We start from the raw sequence: 23,697 nt of genomic DNA, 5'->3' as shown, positions 1-23,697 counted from the left end.
ATGGTGGCAATAATAATTGGCATTTGCAAATTACTTCAGGGTTACAAGGTGCTCCACACAAGCTATTTCCTTTGAGCCTCCTGACTACTCTCTTAGGAAGATGTTGCCCTCTTCCTCTTTCGTAATATTCAAACTTGGAGTTTCCTGATGTCCAGACCACTTTGCTACACAGTTCATTTTAAAAGGAATGCTACTAAGGCCTAGAGATGGTCACTGTCTTTGGGGTAGAAGAGGGGAATGTGGGAATTATTCATGATTTATTAAGTCCTATTAATAAAGACAGTTTCTGTTTCTTATTTTAGAAACAAATTTTTATTTTGCTTCTATAGATAGACATATAGACTGCCTTGGATTGCTGCTTGGAAATCCCATAAACAAAATGTGTGAAGTAGAAATCTTGCTTATCTAGTCTCTTTTCTTCTTTTTTTAGGTGGTGGCAAAGGAAGCATGGGAGAATCACAGGTTAAGGAATGATTCTGTGATAGTGGACACTTTCCATGGCCTTTTCAAATCTACATTGGTCTGCCCAGAATGTTCCAAGATTTCTGTGACTTTTGACCCATTCTGTTATTTAACTCTCCCCTTGCCCCTGAAGAAAGATCGCACTATGGAGGTATTCTTGGTTTCTGCAGATCCTCAGTGTAGGCCTACCCAGGTATGTATCCTGCTCGGTCTTCTTTTAGGTTTCATCCAGATACTAGTTTTTAGCTTTGAAGTAGCATTAGTCTCCATCCAAGTGCTGGATAGGTGTTTGAAAGAAAGAATATAGGTGACCTTCTAACTTAAGTCTTGCTTAAGGCTGGACCTTTACACTGAACACTTGAAGTTAGTATATATTATATTGAAGTCATTTGGAAACTTTGATATTTGAAAATTTAGAATTCCACTTATCATATGGAATATATCAGATCTGAGGCCCAGAGATGTTCACTGAGTCTTTGGGTTGAGAAAGAAAATGATAGGACTAATATATACCTAGTGTAACATATATTTAACTTGAGGATTTAGACTCCTCTGTGATCTCACATTACTGTTTTTCCTAAATACTGTGCTAGTAGCTAAAGTTATCTGAATGTTTTGTTGAGAGGAATGTGAATTAAAACTTTGGAGAAGTAAAGGAAGAATACTTTTTATCTCAGTAGTAGTGGTAGCAGTAGCAGTGCCTAAAATTCAAATAGTAAGTTACACAATTTAAATAACTGATTCAGTATGTCCTTAAACAAGGCAGTCACTTCATGTCAGTGCCTCTTTCTATAAAGTTGAGACAATATTCTATCAACCACAAAAGTTTTAGACTCATGCTAGGTTCTCAGGGAAATAGTTAAGATAAGCTCCCTTGACTCATGGAGTTCATTATTCTGGATTAAGAATAGGATGCTTACATAAAGATGTAGTTAACTTATAACTACCAGTTAGGCTAGGATATAATGATATCACAAGACTTTTTATGTAGTTTACTGGAAGGTATGTTTGAGTTAAAGTCACAAGGACCTCAGTACAAATTTCAATTCTTTTACTTACATAAGCTTATAAAATGAGAATTTTGGATTCTTTGGTCCCCAATGTCCTTGTTAACTCTGATTGAGCCTGTGAGTACAAAGTTAGGTGCAAAGCACTTTGTAAGATTCATGACCAGAAATGCCTAAAAGAAATGATGAATTTGTAAAGCCTGTTGGATTAAGAATCAAGGTTCCTGATTGAATTAGTAGTGCCATTCATTTTCAAAGTAACCTTGTTCAAGCCATCTCTCTGGGCTTCTTTAAGGTCCTTAGAACTCTTAATCTATAAATCAGTGAATTTTTAGAGTTTCTTATCCTTTCATCATTCTACTCTACAAATAAATATTAAGGACAAATTAATTTAACTTTTAGGTAGAGAAGAGGTTAATACAATTTCACACTGCCTGCTGCCCTTGTTATAGAGATGAGGTGTTGACTTTGGTTAGACTTGTTCTCGTTTAATTTTCTGAACCTCTAGAGGGCAGGGGTAACCTTTGCAGGCCCATGCCTTTATTCTGGGTTGAATGGTTTTAGGGATAATGTGATGGTAGCTATGCCAAGAAACTACATTGACACCAGATCCCTGCACACCTGTCTCTACTTTGATTCCCCTTCATCTGTTTCTTTCCTGAATCTTTTTATGTTTTTTTTTTTGTCCTCATAGTATCGTGTGACTGTACCGATGATGGGGGCTGTGTCTGACTTGTGTGAGGCTCTCTCAAAGCTCTCTGGTATCGCTGCTGAAAATGTAAGAAGTTTTAATGAAATTAAGTATAGTAGTTAGAGTTCAACTGCTTCTAAATTGCCACTTACAGGGCATATCATTAATGCCCCTCAGAATTTTGGTGGTCTTATCCATCAGCAGCACTTGGAATCATTTTGAGGTGCAATGGTAATGCCTATAGGTGTTTTACAGGAAGCATTAGAAAGTTTCTATTACTTTTTATTTTAAGCTTGCTGCTCATGAATTCAATGGGCCAGCCATCCTGAATTTATCTTTGAGGAAATAGGCTGTCATTTCAGGGTTTTTTCTTTTGTGTACTTTAATTAATTAATTTGTTTTTGCTGAGGCAGTTGGGGTTAAGAGACTTGCCTAGGATTACACAGCTAGGAAGTATTAAGTGTCTGAGGTCAAATTTGAACTGAAGTCCTTCAGACTTCAGGATTTGTGCTCTATCCCACTGCACTATCTAGCTGCCCCTTTTTGCGTATTTTAAAAAAAAAAAAGCATATTCTCATTATTTTGTTAAATGTTTCTCAGTTACATTAAAAAAAGTTTTTTTGGTAACTTTTTTTTTAATTTGGCTATAAATTCTCTCACTCCCTCCTGCCCGAAATTTCCCTACCTCTTGAGAAGATAAGCAATATGATATTGATTTTAGGTTTTTACTTCAATTTCATAAACAAAACTTCTCCTTCAAAATATCCAATTTTCTTTGGCTAAAATCACCATCTTGAGCTAAGGATAACTGGAATTGTTGACAGTGGTGGTGAAAGAATCTCTAAATACAGCTGGGTTTTTTTTAAGGGAGAGTAAAGTGAACTGGCCTCAGTTCCCATAACCTGGTATCCTATAAGTAGTCAAACTTACAAGCATTTTCTTCCTTGGGGCAGTATGGTATAATTGAAAGAGCATGGATTAAGAATTAGACCACTGGTGGCTTTGGACAATTTACTTTATCTCTTGGGATTTATTTCCTCATTTATAAAATGAAGCTATTTATTCCAGCCTACTTCACCTCTGTTAGTGTGAGAATCCAATGAGATAATGAATGTGTAAGTGCTTTATAATGTTCTTACAAAGAGGAGGGACTGTTATTTTATGTTTGTTCTGGCTAATGATAGGCTCTCAAACCTGTAATCTTTCTGTGGTTATTGACTCTTAGATGGTGGTCACAGATGTGTATAATCATCGGTTCCACAAAATTTTTCAAATGGATGAAGGTTTAAATCATATTATGACCCGGGATGACATCTTTGTGTAAGTATTCAACTATATGTAAGTTTTCAATACAGAGAATACGTGCCACAAGTTTTGGTTTTCCTTATGGTCTTTATCAGATTTAATTTGTTGACATATTTGACAAGTGATAGTATATCAATAGGTATATTTTAGGGACAGTAGTGGATAGCTGTGGATAGATGCCAAAGCTAGGGCACCACAGAGCCCAATAGGACAAGAATTTTGTTAGCATGATGCTTAGAAACTTGAATGTCTAAGGGAACAGATGTTACTTTTTAAATAGAAATGTATTAAATGCACAGGAGTTTGAATTTTATTGTTTACTATCAAGAATATGTTTGATTGAAAGGTTGTATTGGTACTAATCTAACCAGAGGAAGAGAAATAAAGACAGATTTTCATCTATGGAATCATGGTGGAACATTTAACTTAGTCTTTGATACAGTTTTTTCTTTGTAGAAATACTTCACTGTTCTGGGCCTTAATTCCTAATCTATCAGATTGGTAATTAGTAGGAGGTCCCTATGGTTCTCTCTATTCTGGAATGTCTTCCTTGAGCAAAAAATCCAATTTGTTATACTTCCAAAAGTGAAAAAATTCAAAGATTTGAATAAAGTATTCTTCTGTTCCTCCCTCCCTCATTCACATAATTTGTGATGGGCTTTATTAAATGTAATGCTTATTGTCATTTTTATAGTGGATATTGGGGGAAGATTAAAAAAAATAATAATAATAAGATCTGCCTTTCTGAATCAGCTATATACCATAGCTGCAAAACTTTGAATTGGGGCCTACCTAATCTTTGCTCTTTTCTCTGAGGAAAAAAAAAAGAATAATCGTTAACTACAAGTAATTAATAATTTTATTAACATTTTATGATACCCCCCCCCCCAATATTTTATGATATAATATCAACAAACCTTAACTCCTATATATCTCATTGGATCAAATAAATGGTGAGATCAGGACACTTTTGTAAATTAGACAATTTTGATTTTTTTTTTTCATTGATTTTTTTTTTTAAAGACATACTTATTCATATTATAGTTTGTTTTTTAAATAAAGCAAACTAATAATTTGTCAAATTTTCTTCCTTTTTTGAAGAATGATTCTTAATTTTAAAAAATCTATTACACTGAAAAACTTATGGTCAAAGAGAGTTGTCTTATATTGTAGAAGATGTGATAGTGATGAATAAAACTCTAGCTTATTGAGAAAATGAGAGGTTTATTTAAGCAACTCCTGGTCCCTTTGTCTGTTTTACTTTTTATAGTTGAAAAAAATTATAGATGGTGATTGTGTAAGAAGTAAAAGCTGTAAAAGATGTAATTGAATCAAGGGTCTACTTTGGCCTTACTTTTAGAGGCTGCTTCAGAATTTAGTAGATAGAAAATCTTAAAGTTCCCTAAATTGACCTTTACATTCTCTTCTTAAGGACTATTTCTTTCTCCCTGCCTTAAATTTTAGTAGTAGCTGAAAGATGATTTATTCTTTTAAAAAGTTTTTATATGTATGTGTGTATGTACGTATACACACACAAACAATTTGTATATACATACATACACATACGTACTCAATAGAAATCTGCTTTCTTTCCCTCCTATTCCAACTTCCCTCACTGATTGAGAGTGAAAGAAAAACAAAACCTGTTTTAAACATGTTATAATCAATGAAAACAAATTTTCATATTGGCCATGTCTAAAACTATACATGTCTTGTTCTGCTCTCTTAGTCCTGGATAGCATGTTTTATAATTAGTATGGTCTTGTTTCAAATAGCTACACTTCTAGTTTTCAGATTATATGCTTTCATGTTCCATGTGTTAAATTTATTCTTTCTTATTATCAACATAGATATGAAGTCTGCAATATAACAGAAGATGGATCTGAATGTGTCACTTTCCCAGTTTACTTCAGAGAGAGGAAAATCAGGCAGACAAGCACATCTTCTGGGACTGTTCTATATGGGCAGCCATTGTTAATCTCTGTCCCAAAGCACAAATTAACCATTGACTACTTGTACCAAGTTATCTGTGAACGTATCAGGTATGTATCGAACATTCAGGTTGTAGTTTTAGTTTGAGCTTGGTATGCACATTCATTTTGTCATTTCTAAGCGGGAAAATCACACCCTGAACAAAGTACCTGTTGGTATATAGGAGACCAGAGTCTTGGTTCTCTCCTATTGTACTCTTTTAAGTACTGGAAAATCTCTTATCCTTTCTTTTTAAATTAAACTAAAATTAAATTTTCACACAATTGGGTGATAAATAATGTGTTGATAGCTATAAATTTATCATGCTTTTTTCCTAGTACTTATACTGTAATAGAAGAATGTGACATACACACAAATTGTAATAGAAAAACATAGTAATGCTTGATCCGCTAAAGAGGTGCAAGGAGTGTTATATGGGATCTAAAGGTTTGAGATTATTAGAAAATGCTTTGTGGAAGAGCTGTTATGTTTGAGGACTACTTTAGGTTTAACAAAGCTTTACTAGAATTTAGAAGATAAACAGATATAGGACATTGTCAGAAAGGGTAGAAATTAACCTTATAAATTTCAGAGACCTTTAGCCTTCTTCTGCATGGCATAGTTATATCCAGATGTCACCACTGTTTGATGGGACAAGAATTGCAATTTGTCTAAGATCTGAACTTTGAAATTTTATTCTTTGATCTACAATCTTCTGTCTTTCCAACTATCCCTCTAAATCAACTTTTATTCTCATTTTGGCCTTGTTTCTTGACTTCATCATCTATTATTTTAGTGATTCATTAGCCACCACCCTAGGAATCTGTGAGATTTGAAACCATTTTGCCATTTCTAACCTTATAATCATCAACCTGGATTACGACCTCTACCCAAGAGTTCAAAGAAAAAGAAGAGGATCTATATGTATAAAAATGTTAATAGAAGCTCTTTTGTGGTGGCAAAGAACTGGAAATTTAGGAGATTTCTATCTATTTAGGAGATTTTCTAGGGAATAGCTGAACAAGTTGTGGCAATGGATTGTAAAAGAATACTATTGTGGTATAAAAAATGAGGAGTCAGTTGGTGTCAGCAAAACATAGTAAGACTTGTATGAACTGGTGCAAAGTGAAGAGAGAACTGGGAGGTCATTGCACTCATTTATAGTAGTGTTTTAATGATAATCAACTGTGAATGATTTGGCTGGTTTAATCTCTTTTTTTTTGAGACATTCTGTGTATTTTAGAAACTCTTGTCATAGGAAGGTAAGTATAAAGCGCTGATGGTAATGATTATCATATGGAAGATAATAAATATTCAAGTTTTTCAGTGACACATTATAAGTTATATTCTGTTATAATATTATAACTTATTATATCATAAGTTATGTATTATATTCATTGTGAACATGTTATAAGTTATTTCTTGCTTCCTTTTTGTTTTACAATTCAGGAAGTTCTGTGGTAGAAGATCACTTTGGCATGTACAAAGTGTTTGATAAATATCAGGGTAAAATGTAAAGTAGATGATTCTGTATTTTTTAGGATAGCAGCTGGTGCATCTGTGATTATTTCATTATACTGATTAAAGGATTCCCCTAGGTGCTTGAAAATCAGTTGATTGAAGAGTTGGGGGAATGATATAGATGACTAAATACAAGGTGTGGATTTAGGTTGTTAGAAAGTGACTGAGCTTTTTCAAATTGCAAGACTATAGACTTTTTTTTAATAATAGGTTTTTATTTTTCAAAACACATTGTAAAGATAATTTTCAACATTCACTCTTGCAAAATCTTGTGTTCCATATTTTTCTTCCTCCCTCTCCCTCTTCTCCCTCTCCTAGACAGCATATAATCCAAGATAGGTTAAACATGTGAATTTCTTCTAAACATATTTCCACATTTATCATGCATTTACCATTACATCAAAAATAAATTTAAAAAATCAAGCAAGCAAACAGCCACAACAACAAAAGGTGAAAATACTATGTTGTGATCCACATTCAGTCCCCATAGTCCTCTCTTTGAATTCAGATTTTTCTCTTCATCTCAAGTCTATTAGAATTAGCCTGAATCTCGTCATTGTTGAAAAGAGCCAAGCCAATCACTATAAATCTTGATCATCATATAATCTTGTTGTTACTATGTACTCTTGGTTCTTCTCACTTAATATCACTTCTATAAATCTCTCCAGACTTATATGAACTTAAGTCTCTCCAGATCTTTTTGAAATTGTCCTGCTGATCATTTCTTGTAGAACAATAATATCCTATAACATTCATAACTTGCTCAGCCATTCCCTGTCTGGTGGGCATCCATTTAATTTCCACTTCCCTTGCCCCTAGAAAAATGGCTGCCACAAACTATTTTTGTACATGTCCTTTTCCTCTTTTTATGATCTGTTGGGAGACAGACCAGTAGAAACACTGCTGAATCAAAAAGTATGGACAATTTGATAGCTCTTTGGGCATCATTTCAAATTGCTCTCTAGATTGTTTGGATCAGTTCACAGTTCCATCAACAATATATCAGTGTCCCAGTTTTCTCACATCCCCTCCAACATTAGTCATTATCTTTTCCTGTAATCTTAGCCAATCTGAGAGGTATGTAGTGGTACCTTAGAGCCTATAGGCCAGGGGTTCTCAAGTGGCTTGCAGGCCAGATGTGACCCACTGAGGACATTTATGTAGCCCGCTGGGTTATGGCAAATAAACTGAGGGGCGGAGGCAGACTGAGTTTTTGTTTTTACTATAGTCCGGCCCTCCAACAGTCTGAGGGACAGTAAACTGGATCCCTATTTAAAAAGTTTGAGGACCACTGCTATAGACTTTTAATGAGACAATACATGTGGCCCAGATCTCTATATCATAGAGACATGGGCATTTCAAAGTCATTTTCCTCTATTTTCCCTCTCCCCCATCTATTCAATGAAACTATCTATTGTGGGCTGCTAGACTAATATTTCGTTTGCATATAATATGGAATACATTGTTTTTGTGGTTAAAATTTTTCCTTGGTTCACTATTGCCTTCTGAGTAAAGTACAACCCTCTTGGCCTCTTATTTAAGGTTTTCTCAGTCAGGCTCCTTTTAACTTTAACAGTCTTGCAGATATTATAAAATTGGATTCTTCAAGTATTTTAATAACTAACATACCTACTCCAGGAAGAGTGGATAAAGATACCATCTAGGAAAGGTTAGTCCAGATATAATGGGAAAATACTTTCACTTGATTACCAGATATTTGTCCCTTAGAAAGCATGTTCTTTTTCAAGAAAAGAATTTCACTTGCCTTGATTTATGCTCACTATCAAGCAGAAGCCTAGGGCTGCAATGGTTTAAATGAAATGGTTGATAACTGAAGCCAGTTATAAAATTGTATATATTCAAATGTAGACAGAAAACACAAGTGTAGCAACTAATAAACTGCTTTATATTTATTTATTTATTTATTTTTAAGCCGCTACATAAAGCATCCTTTACCAGATGACTCTCCTAAACCACATCTGGACAGTGCTACCTGCAATGGTTCCAATGGCATTTGTGAAGGTGAGTGCTTATTACATGGGATAAATAAATGTTTTTGAAAGCTTAATTTTTAAAAATCTTACATCACCTTCATTTCTTAATATCTACATTTCCTATCCTCCATAATAACCCATCCTTTTTAACAAAGAAAAAAATAGATAAAATAGTTCAATCAAGTTAGAAAATAGATCATCTGAATCTAAGACCCTTGTAGTAAGTCTGTTATTTCTAATCTATTGCTGTAATTGAGTAGAGGTGATGGGTTGAAGCTAGGAAAGGCAATTAGATTTTACTTGAATGATCCATCACTTATGATATTTATCCCTAGTTATTATGTTGTATGATCTACTTGGGGATTCAAGTTTGTCCTTATTTTTGCTTTTAATCTTATAAATCTGGACTTCATTTCAATTCATCAAACATTATTAAGGACATGTTACATATAGAGCATTCTGCTAGGTATTAGATATGTTTTGTAGATATTAGATAAAATATAGTTTTGTCTCTTTTGGACCTTATGGTTTTACTAGAGCAATAAGATGAAATCCTAGGTAAGTATAATACACAGTGATATAAAAGCAGTAGAAAGGTGTAGAATAACTTGCTGTTTGAATAGAAAGTCAGTGTCATTTAGGAACAAGGACGAGTTGGAAGAAGAGTTATTTGATTCATGCCTCATTGTGTCCAAAAGATTTCAGAATGGGGAGAGAAGTCACAGGGAACAAAACATAACTAGAGGTATAGATATGGGAGAATATAGTTGTTTTAATAGCTTAGAAGGATCCAGTATTTCCAAAGCATAGGGAAAATGGGAAAAAAAAATTATATTAGAAAAGGCTAAAGGAGATTCCAATGTTTAGTTCAGAGCTTTGTACGTAAAAAGTGTTGGATAAGTTTTTCATATGCTGACCATCAAATCCACTATAATAGCTATTAGACGTTTTATAGTCAGATCTAGTGTATATTTGGGGAAAATCTATATCTCATTTATAGCCATAGAGACAAATAAAATGAGCAGTTAGTCAAAATAGTCATTAGATAAGGTATTGGAAAGGAAGACCTTGACATCTAGGGGTCATCTAGTCCCTCTAAATGATGGACCTATTTGAGGTAACTCCAGGGTAATTTGCAAGCATATTGCTGCATGCAGATTTATTTCAAAAACTTAACCTTACACATGAATATTTATAACTATTCAACGATAGATGACAAACTCAAATATTCATCTATTTAGTTCTTTAGGTTGTTGAAATGACTCCTGTTATTAGACTGAAAACAGGAAGATCTTACAGGTTGTTCAGCCATTCAATTGGACTCTTCATGGTCCTGTAGACCATACTGTCTGTCAGATTTTCTTGGCAAAGATACTGACATGTTTCCTTCTTTGGTGGATTAAGACAGATAGGGATTAAGGACTTGCCCAGGGTCATACATCTAGTAAGTATCTGGAGCCAGATTTGAAATTAAGGTTTCCTGACTCCAGACTCAGTTCTTTAACCATTGAGCAACTTAGCTGCCCAAGACCTTATATACTTACATGCTATTATAGTAAATTAGTTGTTTTTCATTGTAAATCTGTTAAATAATAGCATAAGTATTGTGCTTATTAATTTCTGTTGACCACCTGCCCTGATTTTAGAAATTTGCTTTAAAAGGAAAAGAGGGGACATAGTTATAGTTATAGTAGGGAGAATATATTCCCATTGATCTCTTTTAAGGCAAGGGTTATATAGACAGCCAGTTGTATGACAGGTTTATCACAGCCAAGTTCATAATTAGCTATGCAGGAAATTTTCTTGTATGGGAAACAGAGCCAAGAGGGGCCTACCTGAGTCTTCCCAAAGTCACCACTCCCTTTTCCTACTTCTGAAGTATTCCCCAAGAATAGATATCTACTCATAGCAATTCACAGATGTCACTCCCATTAAGCTAGTATTTTTCTTGAAGCAGTGAAAAATTGGTTTAATGACACAAACAAATCTAAAACTAGAGTTCAAAAAGAAAATTAACAGTCCCACAAGATTTTATCTTAAACAGCAAATTCTACAAATCATAGCCTAGGGTAGATTAGAAATATCAATAATACTAAGTTTATAGAAAATGTTTTGTAACTATCTTTCAATAGTGGAATTCAATTTAAATTATTTAAATTTAAAGATATTTAAATATTTTCTAATTTTGTTAGAAAGTATTTTTACTCTTATTTAAAGCTAACTTAGATAACTCTAAAACTGATGTGCAATATTTCAATTGCGTTTATATTCCATCATTTTTTTATCTGGATGGACATAGACTTCTAAGTATAAAAGTTTTGGATGGTGGTGCCTCTGTAAAAGGGCTTTGGCCTCATGGGAACACTGTAGTATCAGTGGAGTTCCCAAGACCAGATCACAAATGCTTTTAATTAAAAGGGCAATGGCAGTTGCAGCTTGTAGGTGAGAAGTTAATAAAAGTGTAAATTTAATATGACTAAAAATAAATCTAGGTTACATTTACTTTTTAATGTAATTGAATTTGTAAAACTTCCCAATCTAGCTGTATATAGAAGCAGATCCTCCAATATTGAAGGTTGGCTAGTAGCTCCAGGACTATTTCTCAGACTTGAACATTTTAAAATTTTTTACTCTTTCACCAGCAAGGCTGATAACATCTTATAAATGCCCAAATAGCAAGTCTCAAACAACCTAAGAGATCCTTAAAACTATGGACAGATTTTGACTAAAACAGATCTGGGTTTATAAGATTTGAATCTCAGTTTTCCCAAAGGCCATTATATATATGTCACAACAAATTTTAGAGCCCACTGCTTTTGATTAGCTTATGCTCAAAAATTTGTGGAGTAATTATTCCTGTTTTATGTAGCTCATGTAATTGCATAATACATTGTTTCCTCATATGATTGTTTCCAACCATCTTTCTGCTGGTTTACATAAAGAGTTACTTCAAGTAATCAACTGTTTCTGAACTTCCCATTGTTGAAGTCCAACAAAGTGTAAACTGTACTACAACATTAAAGTAGAAATTTCAGCAAATTATATGATACATGATTAAATCTTAAATTGATTTCCTTAACTGTTTCAACATAAATTATTCTTAGTGATGTGTATGTATGATGTAGCTTAGGTGTGTATAATTTCTATAATGAAGTCTTTCTCTGAAATGTACAATTCTAAAATTCACACTCTACTTTAGAAGAGAACTCCAATTGAATCAAGTTTGGATATATTCTCAAATGGAAACATTTTAGATGCTGTGGATTTTACTTAATGGAAAGATTACCTGAGATAGGTGACTTAGAATCATAGCAGAATGCTACGTGTAGCAAAATTTTGTTTTGTATATTCTATTCAGCCTGTTTTATTTAGCACCTTACCGATTTTTAGAAGTGATGATCAAATAACACGTGACAACAGTTAAATCTTTTGCACAATGATAAGTGAGAATCATGGAATTTGGCTTGCTAAGTTAGGAAAAAAATGGCATTTTAACCTGATTATACTGAAGTAAATAATGATCTGTTTTAAAATTTATCCAATTAAAAATCTGACAGCCATTTTGGATAGCAAATAATAATTTTATAAATTTTACAAATAATGATTTAATTAGCAATAATACAATGGCATCACCCTCTTAAACAATCCAATTACAATTTTTCTTAAACATCTCAGTTAATAATGTAATAGAATTTCTGATACAATTACTATAATTTATTACTAGACATTCAGTTGAAAAGTAGTTAAATCATTTCAACCATTAGGTTTTGACACACTATAGTGAACACATACCAGACAAATATAGAACATTCTTGATTCCAATGATGTAATTCCTGTATATACTATCCTAATGTCAGATAGAGGTGATAATGTAAAAAACATTTTTCATGTCACCCGGTAGTGCTTGCAAAAATATTTTTTTAGCACTATTATAAAATCTAGTAAAAAATGAATTAGACTATTTGTCTTTGTGGATGATCTTTCCTCTTTGTGCTAGTGAAGCTAAAAAAACATGCAATACCATCTGATCTCTGGAATGGATAGATCAACAAAAGCAAATCTCAGAATTTTTTAGTAGTAAATGTTTTGGCTGGATCTAGTCCTGCATGCTGCCTAACATTTTTGCACAGTCTATTATAAAAGAGATTAAGAGGTCCTAGAAATAGATAAATACTTAAAATTTGGGGACAGAAAGAACAAGTGATAATACACAAACTTAAGTTTGGGGACTCAATTAAACCAAGAGTAGACAATTTCTGATATTCAAGATCAATTCCCAGGGTTTTTAGAAAAACATAACACAAAGGCAAGCTGCTTAAAAGCAAGTAAAAATTCGTCTAGATTTAAGCTTCACTTAGCTTCAAGTTGCTTCCCTGAATTAAAGAAATTAAAATTTAATCTCTAAAATTTATCAACAAAATGGTGAGTTCCTAGAGCTATTTGTCTTTTTATAAATTAATTGGAGAAGAGAAGTACTAAAAAAGACATCAGGCACTGTTTTCAAATCTGTTTATTTTCTCTTCTTTCCACTAATTTTTTCTTTTTCTCAAAACATTTATAATTTGTAAATTTAAAATATTTCATCAGCTATAAAAACATTGAAATCATAACTTAGAAATTCATAGTAAAGAAATTATTTCCAAAGGCTTAGAAAACTTGGAAATATTTCCATTCTTTCTGGGGGGGGGGGGGAGGCGGAGAAGAGAATTAGTTTACAAGGTAAAGACAGACACAGAGAAGCATTCTCTGTCTCTCTCTCTCCCTCTCCTTTCCCTCTGTGTATCCTCACCTTCTTCCCCCCCCCCTCTGTTTCTCTCACCCCCTTCCCTTTTTCCCCTCCCTCTTTCCCTCTCTTTCCCTCTCTCTCCCCCTCTCTCCTCTAGAGCACACACACTTTCAGGGCTGATCAACTAAATTTGTTGCCCATCAATCTCAGTTAAGTTTTACAAATTGGTTGCTGTTCTCCTTTTGGTCACTAGATGTCTCTGCAGACCATGCCGTAGCACAGAAACAAACACAAAAAAAGGAGACATCTATTAATAGAACTCCTAAGAATAATTGTTCAGGCCATATTTTGATTACTTTTTTTTTTTTCCTTAGGGGAGATAAGCTTCTTTATAATTTAATAGAAAATATCCTTCTCAATTTAAGGTCAAAAATCTCCTTGAAGAAAGAATTCGGGAGCAGCTAGGTGGCGCAGTGGATAGAGCACCAGCCTTGTCAGGAGGACCTGAGTTCAAATGTGGTCTCAGACACTTAACACTTTCTAGCTGTGTGACCCTGGGCAAGTCACTTAACCCCAGCCTCAGGGGAAAAAAAAAAAGAAAGAAAGAATTCTTCAAGGCTTAAGCATTCTATTGGCTTGAAACCAGCAAGTCTATTAAGGGAAAATTAATTCTCTTATAGTTCGACTTCCCAGAAAGGGCATCAATCACTCAGCCGGAGTCAGGATCACTAAATATCTTTATTCTTGATCTTTTACGGTCAAGATCAGGGGGTTAGGTCTAGCAATCTCACATATACCTTCCTCCCTCAACTGCCAGGAGAGACTGACTCAGCATCAGCATCTCAATTTCCCCTTCCTCCTCCTCCCACACACATCGATTCTCCCTCTTTGTCCTACCAATCAAGTCAGCACAGAACAGCTGGGGAGGGTAAACCTTCAAACAAGTTAATAGGGAACTGTCCAATTGGCAATTAGTTTCACGTGCTTCATTATCCAAGTGCATTGCTCAGTTCTAGGCCTTTACATCTCCCACTTTCTTTTGTTTTAGACCACAAGTGGTCGCACCATCCCTGACTTTTCAGGGAGGTGAGAACCCCAAAAAGGAGGTGATCACAGCCCCCGCCCCTCCTCCCACTTCTCAGGAGGGGAGATGAAAGCACTAAAAAGGAGATAATCACACCCTCCCTGACATCTCAGGAAGGGAGATGAAAAGCATCAAAGAGAAGTGGGGATTGCTAGTGGGTTTCTGGGTTGAAGGGCCTTATTAGAGGCAAGTATGCACAAACCCATCAGCATGGGAGTTATTACACAAGCACACAGCAATAACGCAGAGGCTATTAGTGGTGACTCTCCCCACAGTCAGTGCATACTCAATGTGGTGTAACAAATAGGAATTGTACATGCAAGTAGTGATAAAACAAACAATATAAATCAACACGGTTTTTTAAAAGATTTCCAGAAGTCCTAGAGAAGGAGGGTATGCAAACATCAGTCACACATATGCCTTCTTCAGCAACCAAGATATAGTCCAAAACCAATCTATTGTCCATTGCTTCACGTGTTAGGGAATCCAATGATCCCCACAAGTTTTTGAAGTCCCACATCAGTCTTTTTATATGTTAGGGAATCCAATGATCCCTACAGGTTTTGAAGTCCCGCAACAGTCTTATGATGCCTCAGAGAATCCAATGATTCCTGAGGACTTTCAGTCCTACAATAGTCTTATGATGCCTCAGAGAACCCAGTGATTCCTGAGGGCTTTCAAGTCCTACAATAGTCTTATAACAGAGAATCCAATGATTTCTGAGGATTTTCAAGTCCGACAGTTTTTGATGTCCATGAGTCAAATGCCATAACTGCCAGGTTCTTTCAGTGGTGGGCATAGTCAGCAACGGTACCACCTGATGTTTCTTGGGTCTTCTCCTTCATTTCAAGGGTCTGCTCAGTCTCTCTCCGATGGACAAGGCGAATACGGATCGTTGGCACCCATCTGATTCCTTCTCCCATCTGTGGAGATACAAGCAAACTCTCTCCCCCAAGCAGTTAACCTATCTGGTCCCTTCCATTCACCACTTTCTGGGTCTCTCCACATCACCTGGCAATTATCTAAAGACAGTGGAGCTGCTCGCACTGGACACTGCCCTTCCAATGGGTTATAAAACCTGTCTGCCGGAGCCAGTGCATTTTTGTCAAAAATTTAAAAATAAGTGGTATAGAGAACTAAATTTTCTAGCCCAAGACTCTTAATTTAGGAGGTTGACAGGAAAAGTCTGTCTCACAGAATAGTGTTTGGTCCCAGGAGCTCAGCACAAGCTTCCTTGGGAGTATGCAGCTTCTGAATACTTCACACTTAGTCCACAAATAGCCTGGGGTGGGGGAGAAAGGGGACAGGGAGAGTGTCAACTAGAAAGTAGTCAAAAGATTTCAAGTGATTTTTTTTCTATTTTTTTAAACTGGAACTGGGTTCATGATTCTATCATATTGTTCATATACAGTTCTGGGTCATTGAACCAGGACAAAATGCAATGCCAACACATTATCCTTTGAGGCTGTTGGGAAGAAGGAGCACTGGTCACAATTCTAGTGCAATGAGAAAAACTTGTGATCCCTCATGAGAGTAAGGGCTCTTTTTTAACTGAAGTGTGGAAAGAACGACTATCACTTTTAACCACAGGGAAGCAGAGGCCCTAAATGTGGTTCCAGGGTATAGAAGAGGGCTTGTGAGGGCTCATAGACTAGAACAAATACTAGGATAACAGTAACCACATCTTTTTTTAGATCATATCACCTTAGAACTGAAAACTTTCAGTATCCTAGAACTAGCTCTAGAAACGGCAGTACAACAGCTTGGGACTATGCTCTGTTCACCCAAGGAGCAGAGCCCAACTTTAAAATAAAGGTGAAAGTTAAAAAAAAAAAAAATGGAAAAATGAATAAGCAACTAAAAAAGAACTCAACTAGAGAAAGATAATATGGAGATAGGAGATCAAGAAAGAAATCCAGAGGAAGACAAGTCAAAGCAGCAAAGGCTCAAAGAAAAATGTGAATTGAACAGTACCCCAGAAAGAATTCTTGGAAGAATTCAAGAAAGATTTTAAACATCAGTTAAAATAAAGGGAGAAAATTTTTGAAAAGAAATTAAAGTGATGCAAAAACATTATGAAAAGAGTCAACAACAGCTTGTTGAAAAAATATTAAAATAAAAATTAGAAAACAGATTCGGCCAAAAGCCACTGAAGAAAATAATTTCTTTATTAAATTATAGTATTTTCATGATGATCAATTCTGATGAATGTGGCCATTTTCAGTAATGAATTGAACCAGCTATACCCAGCAAAAGAACTCTAGGAGATGATTATGAACCACTACATAGAATTCCCAATCCTTCTAATTTTGTCTGCCTGCATTTTGGATTTCCTTCACAGGCTAATTGTACACTATTTCAAAGTCTGATTCTTTTTATACAGCAAAACAGTTGTTTGGACATGTATACATTTATTGTTTAATTTATACTCAAACATATTTAACATGTGTTGGTCAACCTGCTATCTGGGGGGGGGGCAATTGTCAATATTGTGAAGTTGCCTATGCATATATCTGGTAAATAAAAACTATTTAAATAAATAAAAATAAATTATGGTATTTTCCCCCAAAAAAATGTACCTTTGCAAAGCCTTGTGTTCCACATTTTTCTCCCTCAAAGATAGCAAGCAATCTGATATAGATTAAATATATGCAGTTCTAAACACATTTCTATATTCATCATGCTGCACAAGAAAAATCAGCTCAAACGGGGGAAAAATTTGAGAGGAAAAAAAAAAACCAAGACTCCCAAAAAAGATAAAAATGCTATGTTTTGATCCACATTCAGTCCCCATAGTATTCTCTCTTTGGACATTGATGGCACTTTCCATCCATGTCTCTTGGAATTGTTTTGCAAAATTGTTGAAAAGAGCCAAGTCCATCACAGTTGATCTTCTTGTTGCTGTGTGCAATGATCTTTTGGTTTTATTCACTTCATTTAGCATCAGTTCATGTAAGCCTTTTCATGTAGGCTTTTCAAAAATTAGCCTGTTCATCATATCTTATAGAACAATAATATTCCATTACATTCACATACCATAACTTATTTAGCTCTTCTCCAGTCGATGGGCAAGACATGTTTGAAGGGATCTCACTTTGTTGCTGCTCTGCTATCTCAGTCAAGCACATTTTCAAGGTGCTCCTCATTTAGAGGGAGCCCTTAATGCTTGAGTTTTAAGAGCGTGGTTCTTGCTATAGTTAGACTTGGGACTCTAATGTTAAGGATTCATAACTGTGGGGGTCTTTGCAGTAGATAGTAGTGTTTTGACAATATCAATATCAAAAACAATTCTTCTGTTCAAACTCATTGTTGTTTACGCTTGTATTCAGCTACTTGATTTGCAGATGTAGAGTCAGTAGTACTTGAACTGTGTTAATGTCCTAGACCAACCAGTAGGAAGGAAGGAAGTAGACCCTGAGAGATATAGATAAAAGTAGACCCTGGTCTATATTCATCTCTCAGTTTGACAAAAACGCCCTGGATAGCATTTGGTTCTGCCAGACAACTCTTCAGAAAGTCATGAACTAACTACCTATTCTTTTTTCTCTTCCTCTTCCTCCTGCCCCCTTCTCCCCCTTTAAGCTTACTTCTTGACTTTAGATTCTTTAACACTTAGAAGCAATGCATAGGGTAGAAACCCTGTTCTTTTTTTTTTTTTTTTTTTTTTTTTTTTTTAAATAATTTTCTTCTGCTTTTCTTTAAAGCAGATAACAAAACTCTTTATTTATCCAGACTTAAGGAAACTTTTTTTCCCCCCTGTCTTGGACAGTGGGAAGTATTAGAAAGAAGTGCTGCCAGATTACAAAGTACCTTATAAGTCAGAGAAAGATTTAGTGTTGAGTTCATTTTGTTTAATCTCTATAGATGTCACCCTCCAATGCCTTCTTAGTGCTGTAGAAGTTTTCCTTGTTTCTCATAAAGTATAGAACATAAGGTCTGGAAAATAGGTTCAAACTTCATCTTAGACAATTAGTAGATATATGAATATGGCTAAAATACCTACTGTCTCAGAGCCTCAGTTTCTTTACTTGTAAAGTAAGGGTATTAATAAACTCATTAGTCAGTATTGCTAATTGGACTGCCTAGAATTGTCATGAGATTTAAGTCATGAGATGATCTCTAATATAGAACCTTTTGTATTTTCTGTAAAAGATAAAACTTTAAAAGCGTTATTGTGGTTACTGCTGTTATTATTAGTGATTGTATGGAATGTTTGATCTGTCAGTGGAAGTAGCTCACAAGGAAGCAATTTTTGAAATAGTGTGATTCTATTCATTGGGGTGTTCCTATGTGGTTAGTATTAATTTTGTCAGGTTTTTTGATTCCCTTGCTATTCTGGGTTAATGGATGTTCTTTCTGTGTTTGTCTCTGAAGATCTCAGCAGTATTGACTAGCTGCACTGAATACTGGTGTCTGCAGAGACATTTATGTGACTAGTGGGCTTAGAAATAGAAATAACAGAAGCAAAGTAGACTTTCCTACTTTCCTTCTGTTCTTCTGTGAAACCATAAATTCATGCTTCTGCTCTTAGACATAAGATTTACAGACCTGTTGGACTCTTGACTTTGTGATCTTGTATAGGAAAGGTCTTAACCTTCTTATCTGTAAAATGATTTTAGCTATGCCTTTTAGCCTGCTTCATGGGCCTGGTAGGAGGACCAAATGAAAATGGATTTAGAAAAAGTTAAGTGATACTTACATCCAAGGCAAAATATTACTTGCTTTTATGTGCAGGTAGATATTATGAAGGATAATTCTACTAATGATCTTTAGACATGATTTTTTTTTTTTTTTTAATTAAAGCTTTTTATTTTTCAAAACATATGCATGGACAATTCTTCAACATTAGCCCATGCAAAACCTTGTGTTCCAATTTTCCCTCCATTTCCCCATGCCTTCTCCTAGGTGGCAAGAAGTCCAATATATGTTAAACATAGACATGATTCTTTAAATAAATTTAAAAAAAAAACCAAAAAACCACAACCTAAAGTATTGAGGCTAGACTTCATTTTTTACTTATATCAGGAGAAGAAGAAATGGAACATCAAGATGAAAGCAAAGGACAACCCACAGAAACAGAGACCTGTTCATCAGAGGACTCTGTGGAACATGAATTGGGAAATGAGTCCCATCAAAATGTCCCGAAGAGAGTCAGAGGCCAGCACTGCAAGAAAAGGCTTTTTACCTTCAGCCTGGTAAATTCCTATGGCACCACTGACATCAATTCTCTTGCAGCAGATGGGAAACTCCTTAAACTGAACTGTAAGCATTTTCTTTGTACTTTTAGAACTGATTTAATTAGCAGATGTCAGTTTATTTGTAGATCTGAAAACTAGTGAAAAATACTCTATGTATGTCTGTGTCTGTGTATGTATTTCACAATAAATAGTGAAGATACATCATAAACTTGACTGCATAAAAGTCACTGTTGGAAGAATGTCTGACGAGCTAATATCTATTGGCTACACCGTACTTGTAAGACATATCCCAGATCTGATTCCAGGGTTTGTTAACACCTGTATGACTTTGTATTATGTCCTCTTTTTTGGATAGGACTATAAATTGAGGTTGGCCTAGACAATTTTAAAGTTTGTTAGCTCTAAATTCTTTGACCTTATATTTCCCTGCTAAGGACCACAAAGAAGAACCTGTCTCTCCTCTGCACATAATACCCCAGTAAGAGAAGGAACAAGTCATGATCTCTGTATTAGCACCATCTTTCTTCCAATATTTGGATCTTTTCTAGTCTAATTTTTTCCCCACAAGGATATTCATAAGATATAGTCTTGAATGATAGTTGGGGTCCCTGCACTTCATAAATATTTGCTAAATGAGTTAACAACTAGAATAACATAGATAACCAGAGATGATTACCTAGGAGCCAAGTGCTGATGTGGAAGGCCATTGAGAGACTATGAGAGCAGTTAATAATTATGAATTGTGGAGGAGTGAAAATGTCAATTGACATCTGTCTTATTTTCATCTGTGGAATGGTACAATACTTATATTGCCTTCCTCACAGTGTTATTTTATTTAAAAAGCACATAGTAGGTTTCAATTTGCTAAAGAATTCTGACTTTTTTTTTTAAGATGTAGGTAAGAGTATTATTATGACCTTTAAGGTTATTTTATGAAAATTAACTTGACATGCACATATAAAGTGCCATCCACTTATATGGTCAGGCATTGGATTTCCTTGCAGTTCATGTGAAGACCTGGCCAGGCCTTTAGAAATGAGAATTTATATGAGAAAGGAGGGAGAAAACTCCCTGCTTCGAAAGATTTAGGGGCAGGCCAGAGGGTGATGGGTCTAATTATGAGAAATTTCAGGGAGTAGCTGGTGCCAAAGTTAGATCTTGACTTTGATCCTTCTCTGTTTTCCCATCACCTGGAAAGCAGCCACCCAAGCAGCTTCTTCTCTTGCTGGCCAGTGAGCAGGAAATGGAAATCTTGTCCTTCTCTTCCACAGCTCGTTCCACAGTTGCTGTTGATTGGGACACCGAAACCCGGTGTCTTCACTACGATGAACAAGAATCAGAGGTAGGTAATTTGGCTTGCCTAATTGATTCAGTTTAGACTGGGTTTCTCAGGCTTTATGATATAGATGTTGGAATAAGGACCCTAAGTAGAACAATTAGGATGTGCAAAAGGGTTTTTCATCTTTGAATAATTTTTATGATTTTCATCAGAGTTCAAATGAGAATGTAGCAACTTGATTTATTTTCACATTGCACAGTGCATATTAGATGTGGATTTCAAATTGAGATTGAAAAACACAATGTCAAAAATTTTATGCAATGCATTCCACCAAACCTGAAAAATATATTGCCTTGTCTGATTAGAGTTTCTTTTTGTCTTTGGTCAACTTTGTGGCACCAAACTTAACCACTGTGTTTCTCACAGGCTTATGATAAACACAGCAGTATGCTACAGCCCCAGAAGAAGAAGAAAACAACAGTGGCTCTCCGAGATTGCATAGAGCTCTTCACTACCATGGAAACCCTTGGGGAGCATGATCCCTGGTAAGTTGAGTAAATGTATATTTTTGAGAGAGTAGTATGCAGCATGTGAGTGGACATATGTGTGTGCATGTGTGTGCACATGCATCTACACTGTTCTTCCCTAAAATCCTCTATTGCTTCTTTTATGACATGCTGGTAATCTTAGATGTGACAGCAGAGGGCAAACTCTTGCAAATCCTACCAAGATTCAGAATCTAGTTATGTACTTGGTAATCCAAAGACCAGCCTGACTGAGATTGGAGTGATTTATATCTAGGTAGGACATAGGGTGGTTGGTGAATGTTTAGGTTGAAGCAATTAATGAACTGTTTGCCAAGGTGTTTCAAGGTTATAGTCTGTTTCATTGGCGAGGATGCCCATACTGCTTAAAGCCATAGCCATTGTTTTCATCAATGAACTATTCAAGTAAATTTTTTCTTTTATACTGAGTATTGTAAAGCGCAATCTGGAAATAACTTCATGGCAGTCTTTTCTGCACTAATTGATTGTGTTTTCCAGGGTTAGAAATACTATTACTCTTTGTGTGGTACTGAAGTAATGTTTTATGTACTAGACTCAGCTTTGTTCTGGGGCAGAGAAGAACAATTAAAGGAAATTGATCAATATTTCTGATACAAAAGATATTAGTTCCTTTAGCTATTTCCTAAAATTCTCTGTTCTGTATATATCTGTGTGTGGAGTAGATATAGTGAGTGCATTGAGCCTCTCTCATAGGATATATATGTGGAAGAGTTGAGGACCTGTAATCTTTACTTTTATAAAAATAAAAAAATAAAAAAAAGATTGTGACTAGGGTAATAATTGAAAGTTTGTCTGAATGCTTTCATGATAAAGTTAGTTTGATTCTGTAGTGAGAATTTTTATTTCCTCTTCAGGTATTGTCCTAACTGTAAGAAACATCAACAGGCTACAAAGAAATTTGACTTGTGGTCCTTGCCAAAAATATTGGTGGTTCATCTCAAGCGATTTTCATACAACAGATACTGGAGGGATAAACTTGACACAGTAGTTGAATTTCCAATAAGGTAGGATTCTTTAATATTTATGTCAGACAAAGTTACAATCACATAAGAAATGCTGCAGCAATACTGCTGGACTTTGACCCCTAAGTATTGCCATTTTATGGTCCAGAGTTCAAATGACTGATTCATTTTTGTGTAAAGTGTCTTTAGCTGTGACTATAATTGAATCATATTTTCTCCCTTCATTACAGAACCCCTATATCTGGGAAATCGTTAGACATCTTTTTTCTTCCTTCTGCTATTTCTTTTTGGCTGATATAGTCAGGGTAGAATATGTAAAGCATGAACAGTATCATCTGACTAAGACACTGAGGACACTGGGATCTGATCCCAAATTCCTAGCTTCCATTCTTCTATTTTGACTCAGTATAATAATAATCACATGACACATTTTGTGAAGACCGAGTTAGCACCCTGGATACCTTAGAATCAGCCAGAGTCAGGATAAGTAGAAGTCCTTGGTCTTTAGGGGTAGAAATGAATTGGATGGACACAGGATCTCCATGACCTCCCTTTCTATTGCCAAAGTGACTCTGGCTTGTCTTACTCCACCCCTTAATCCCTCCCACAATTCTCTGTATACACCAAAAGATTGAAACAGTACAGAATAGTGGGAAGGGTCATTTTCCAAGCATATGCTAACAGAGTATTGTCTAATCAATTATTAGCCTTAAGTGCTCTGTTGTCCACCCCATGCATCAACTCAGAGTTTCAGCCCTTTCAACATTTATCTAGCACTTGAACTTTTTTAATGGTATTTTATTTTTGCAAATGCATTCAAAGATAGTTTTCAACATCCACCTTCACAAAACCTTGTGTTTTAATTTTTCTCCCTCTCCCCCCTCTTCTTCCCTCCGGGAGATAGCAATCAATCTGTAGTAATAACAGTTTA

General features: G+C 35.2%; 1 protein-coding gene across 5 annotated transcripts in view; it reads left to right on the top strand.

Annotated features, from left to right (window-relative positions):
- USP4 (ubiquitin specific peptidase 4) overlaps positions 1–23,697 on the top strand; it is a 61,448-nt gene that overhangs the window by 34,015 nt on the left and 3,736 nt on the right. For all 5 annotated transcript variants that reach the window (XM_074262704.1, XM_074262780.1, XM_074262958.1 and 2 more), the window contains 9 exons: positions 431–655; positions 2,164–2,247; positions 3,386–3,480; positions 5,316–5,507; positions 8,891–8,979; positions 19,787–20,023; positions 21,231–21,301; positions 21,665–21,783; positions 22,659–22,808. In XM_074262704.1, coding sequence (XP_074118805.1) covers positions 431–655; positions 2,164–2,247; positions 3,386–3,480; positions 5,316–5,507; positions 8,891–8,979; positions 19,787–20,023; positions 21,231–21,301; positions 21,665–21,783; positions 22,659–22,808 — 1,262 coding nt within the window. The remainder of the gene's footprint in view (positions 1–430; positions 656–2,163; positions 2,248–3,385; positions 3,481–5,315; positions 5,508–8,890; positions 8,980–19,786; positions 20,024–21,230; positions 21,302–21,664; positions 21,784–22,658; positions 22,809–23,697) is intronic.

This window comes from Sminthopsis crassicaudata, chromosome 1, assembly GCF_048593235.1.
Source record: "Sminthopsis crassicaudata isolate SCR6 chromosome 1, ASM4859323v1, whole genome shotgun sequence".
NCBI classification, from domain to species: Eukaryota; Metazoa; Chordata; class Mammalia; order Dasyuromorphia; family Dasyuridae; genus Sminthopsis; species Sminthopsis crassicaudata.
Note: the sequence above shows the minus strand (reverse complement) of the source record. Positions and strands in the feature narration are given on the sequence as shown.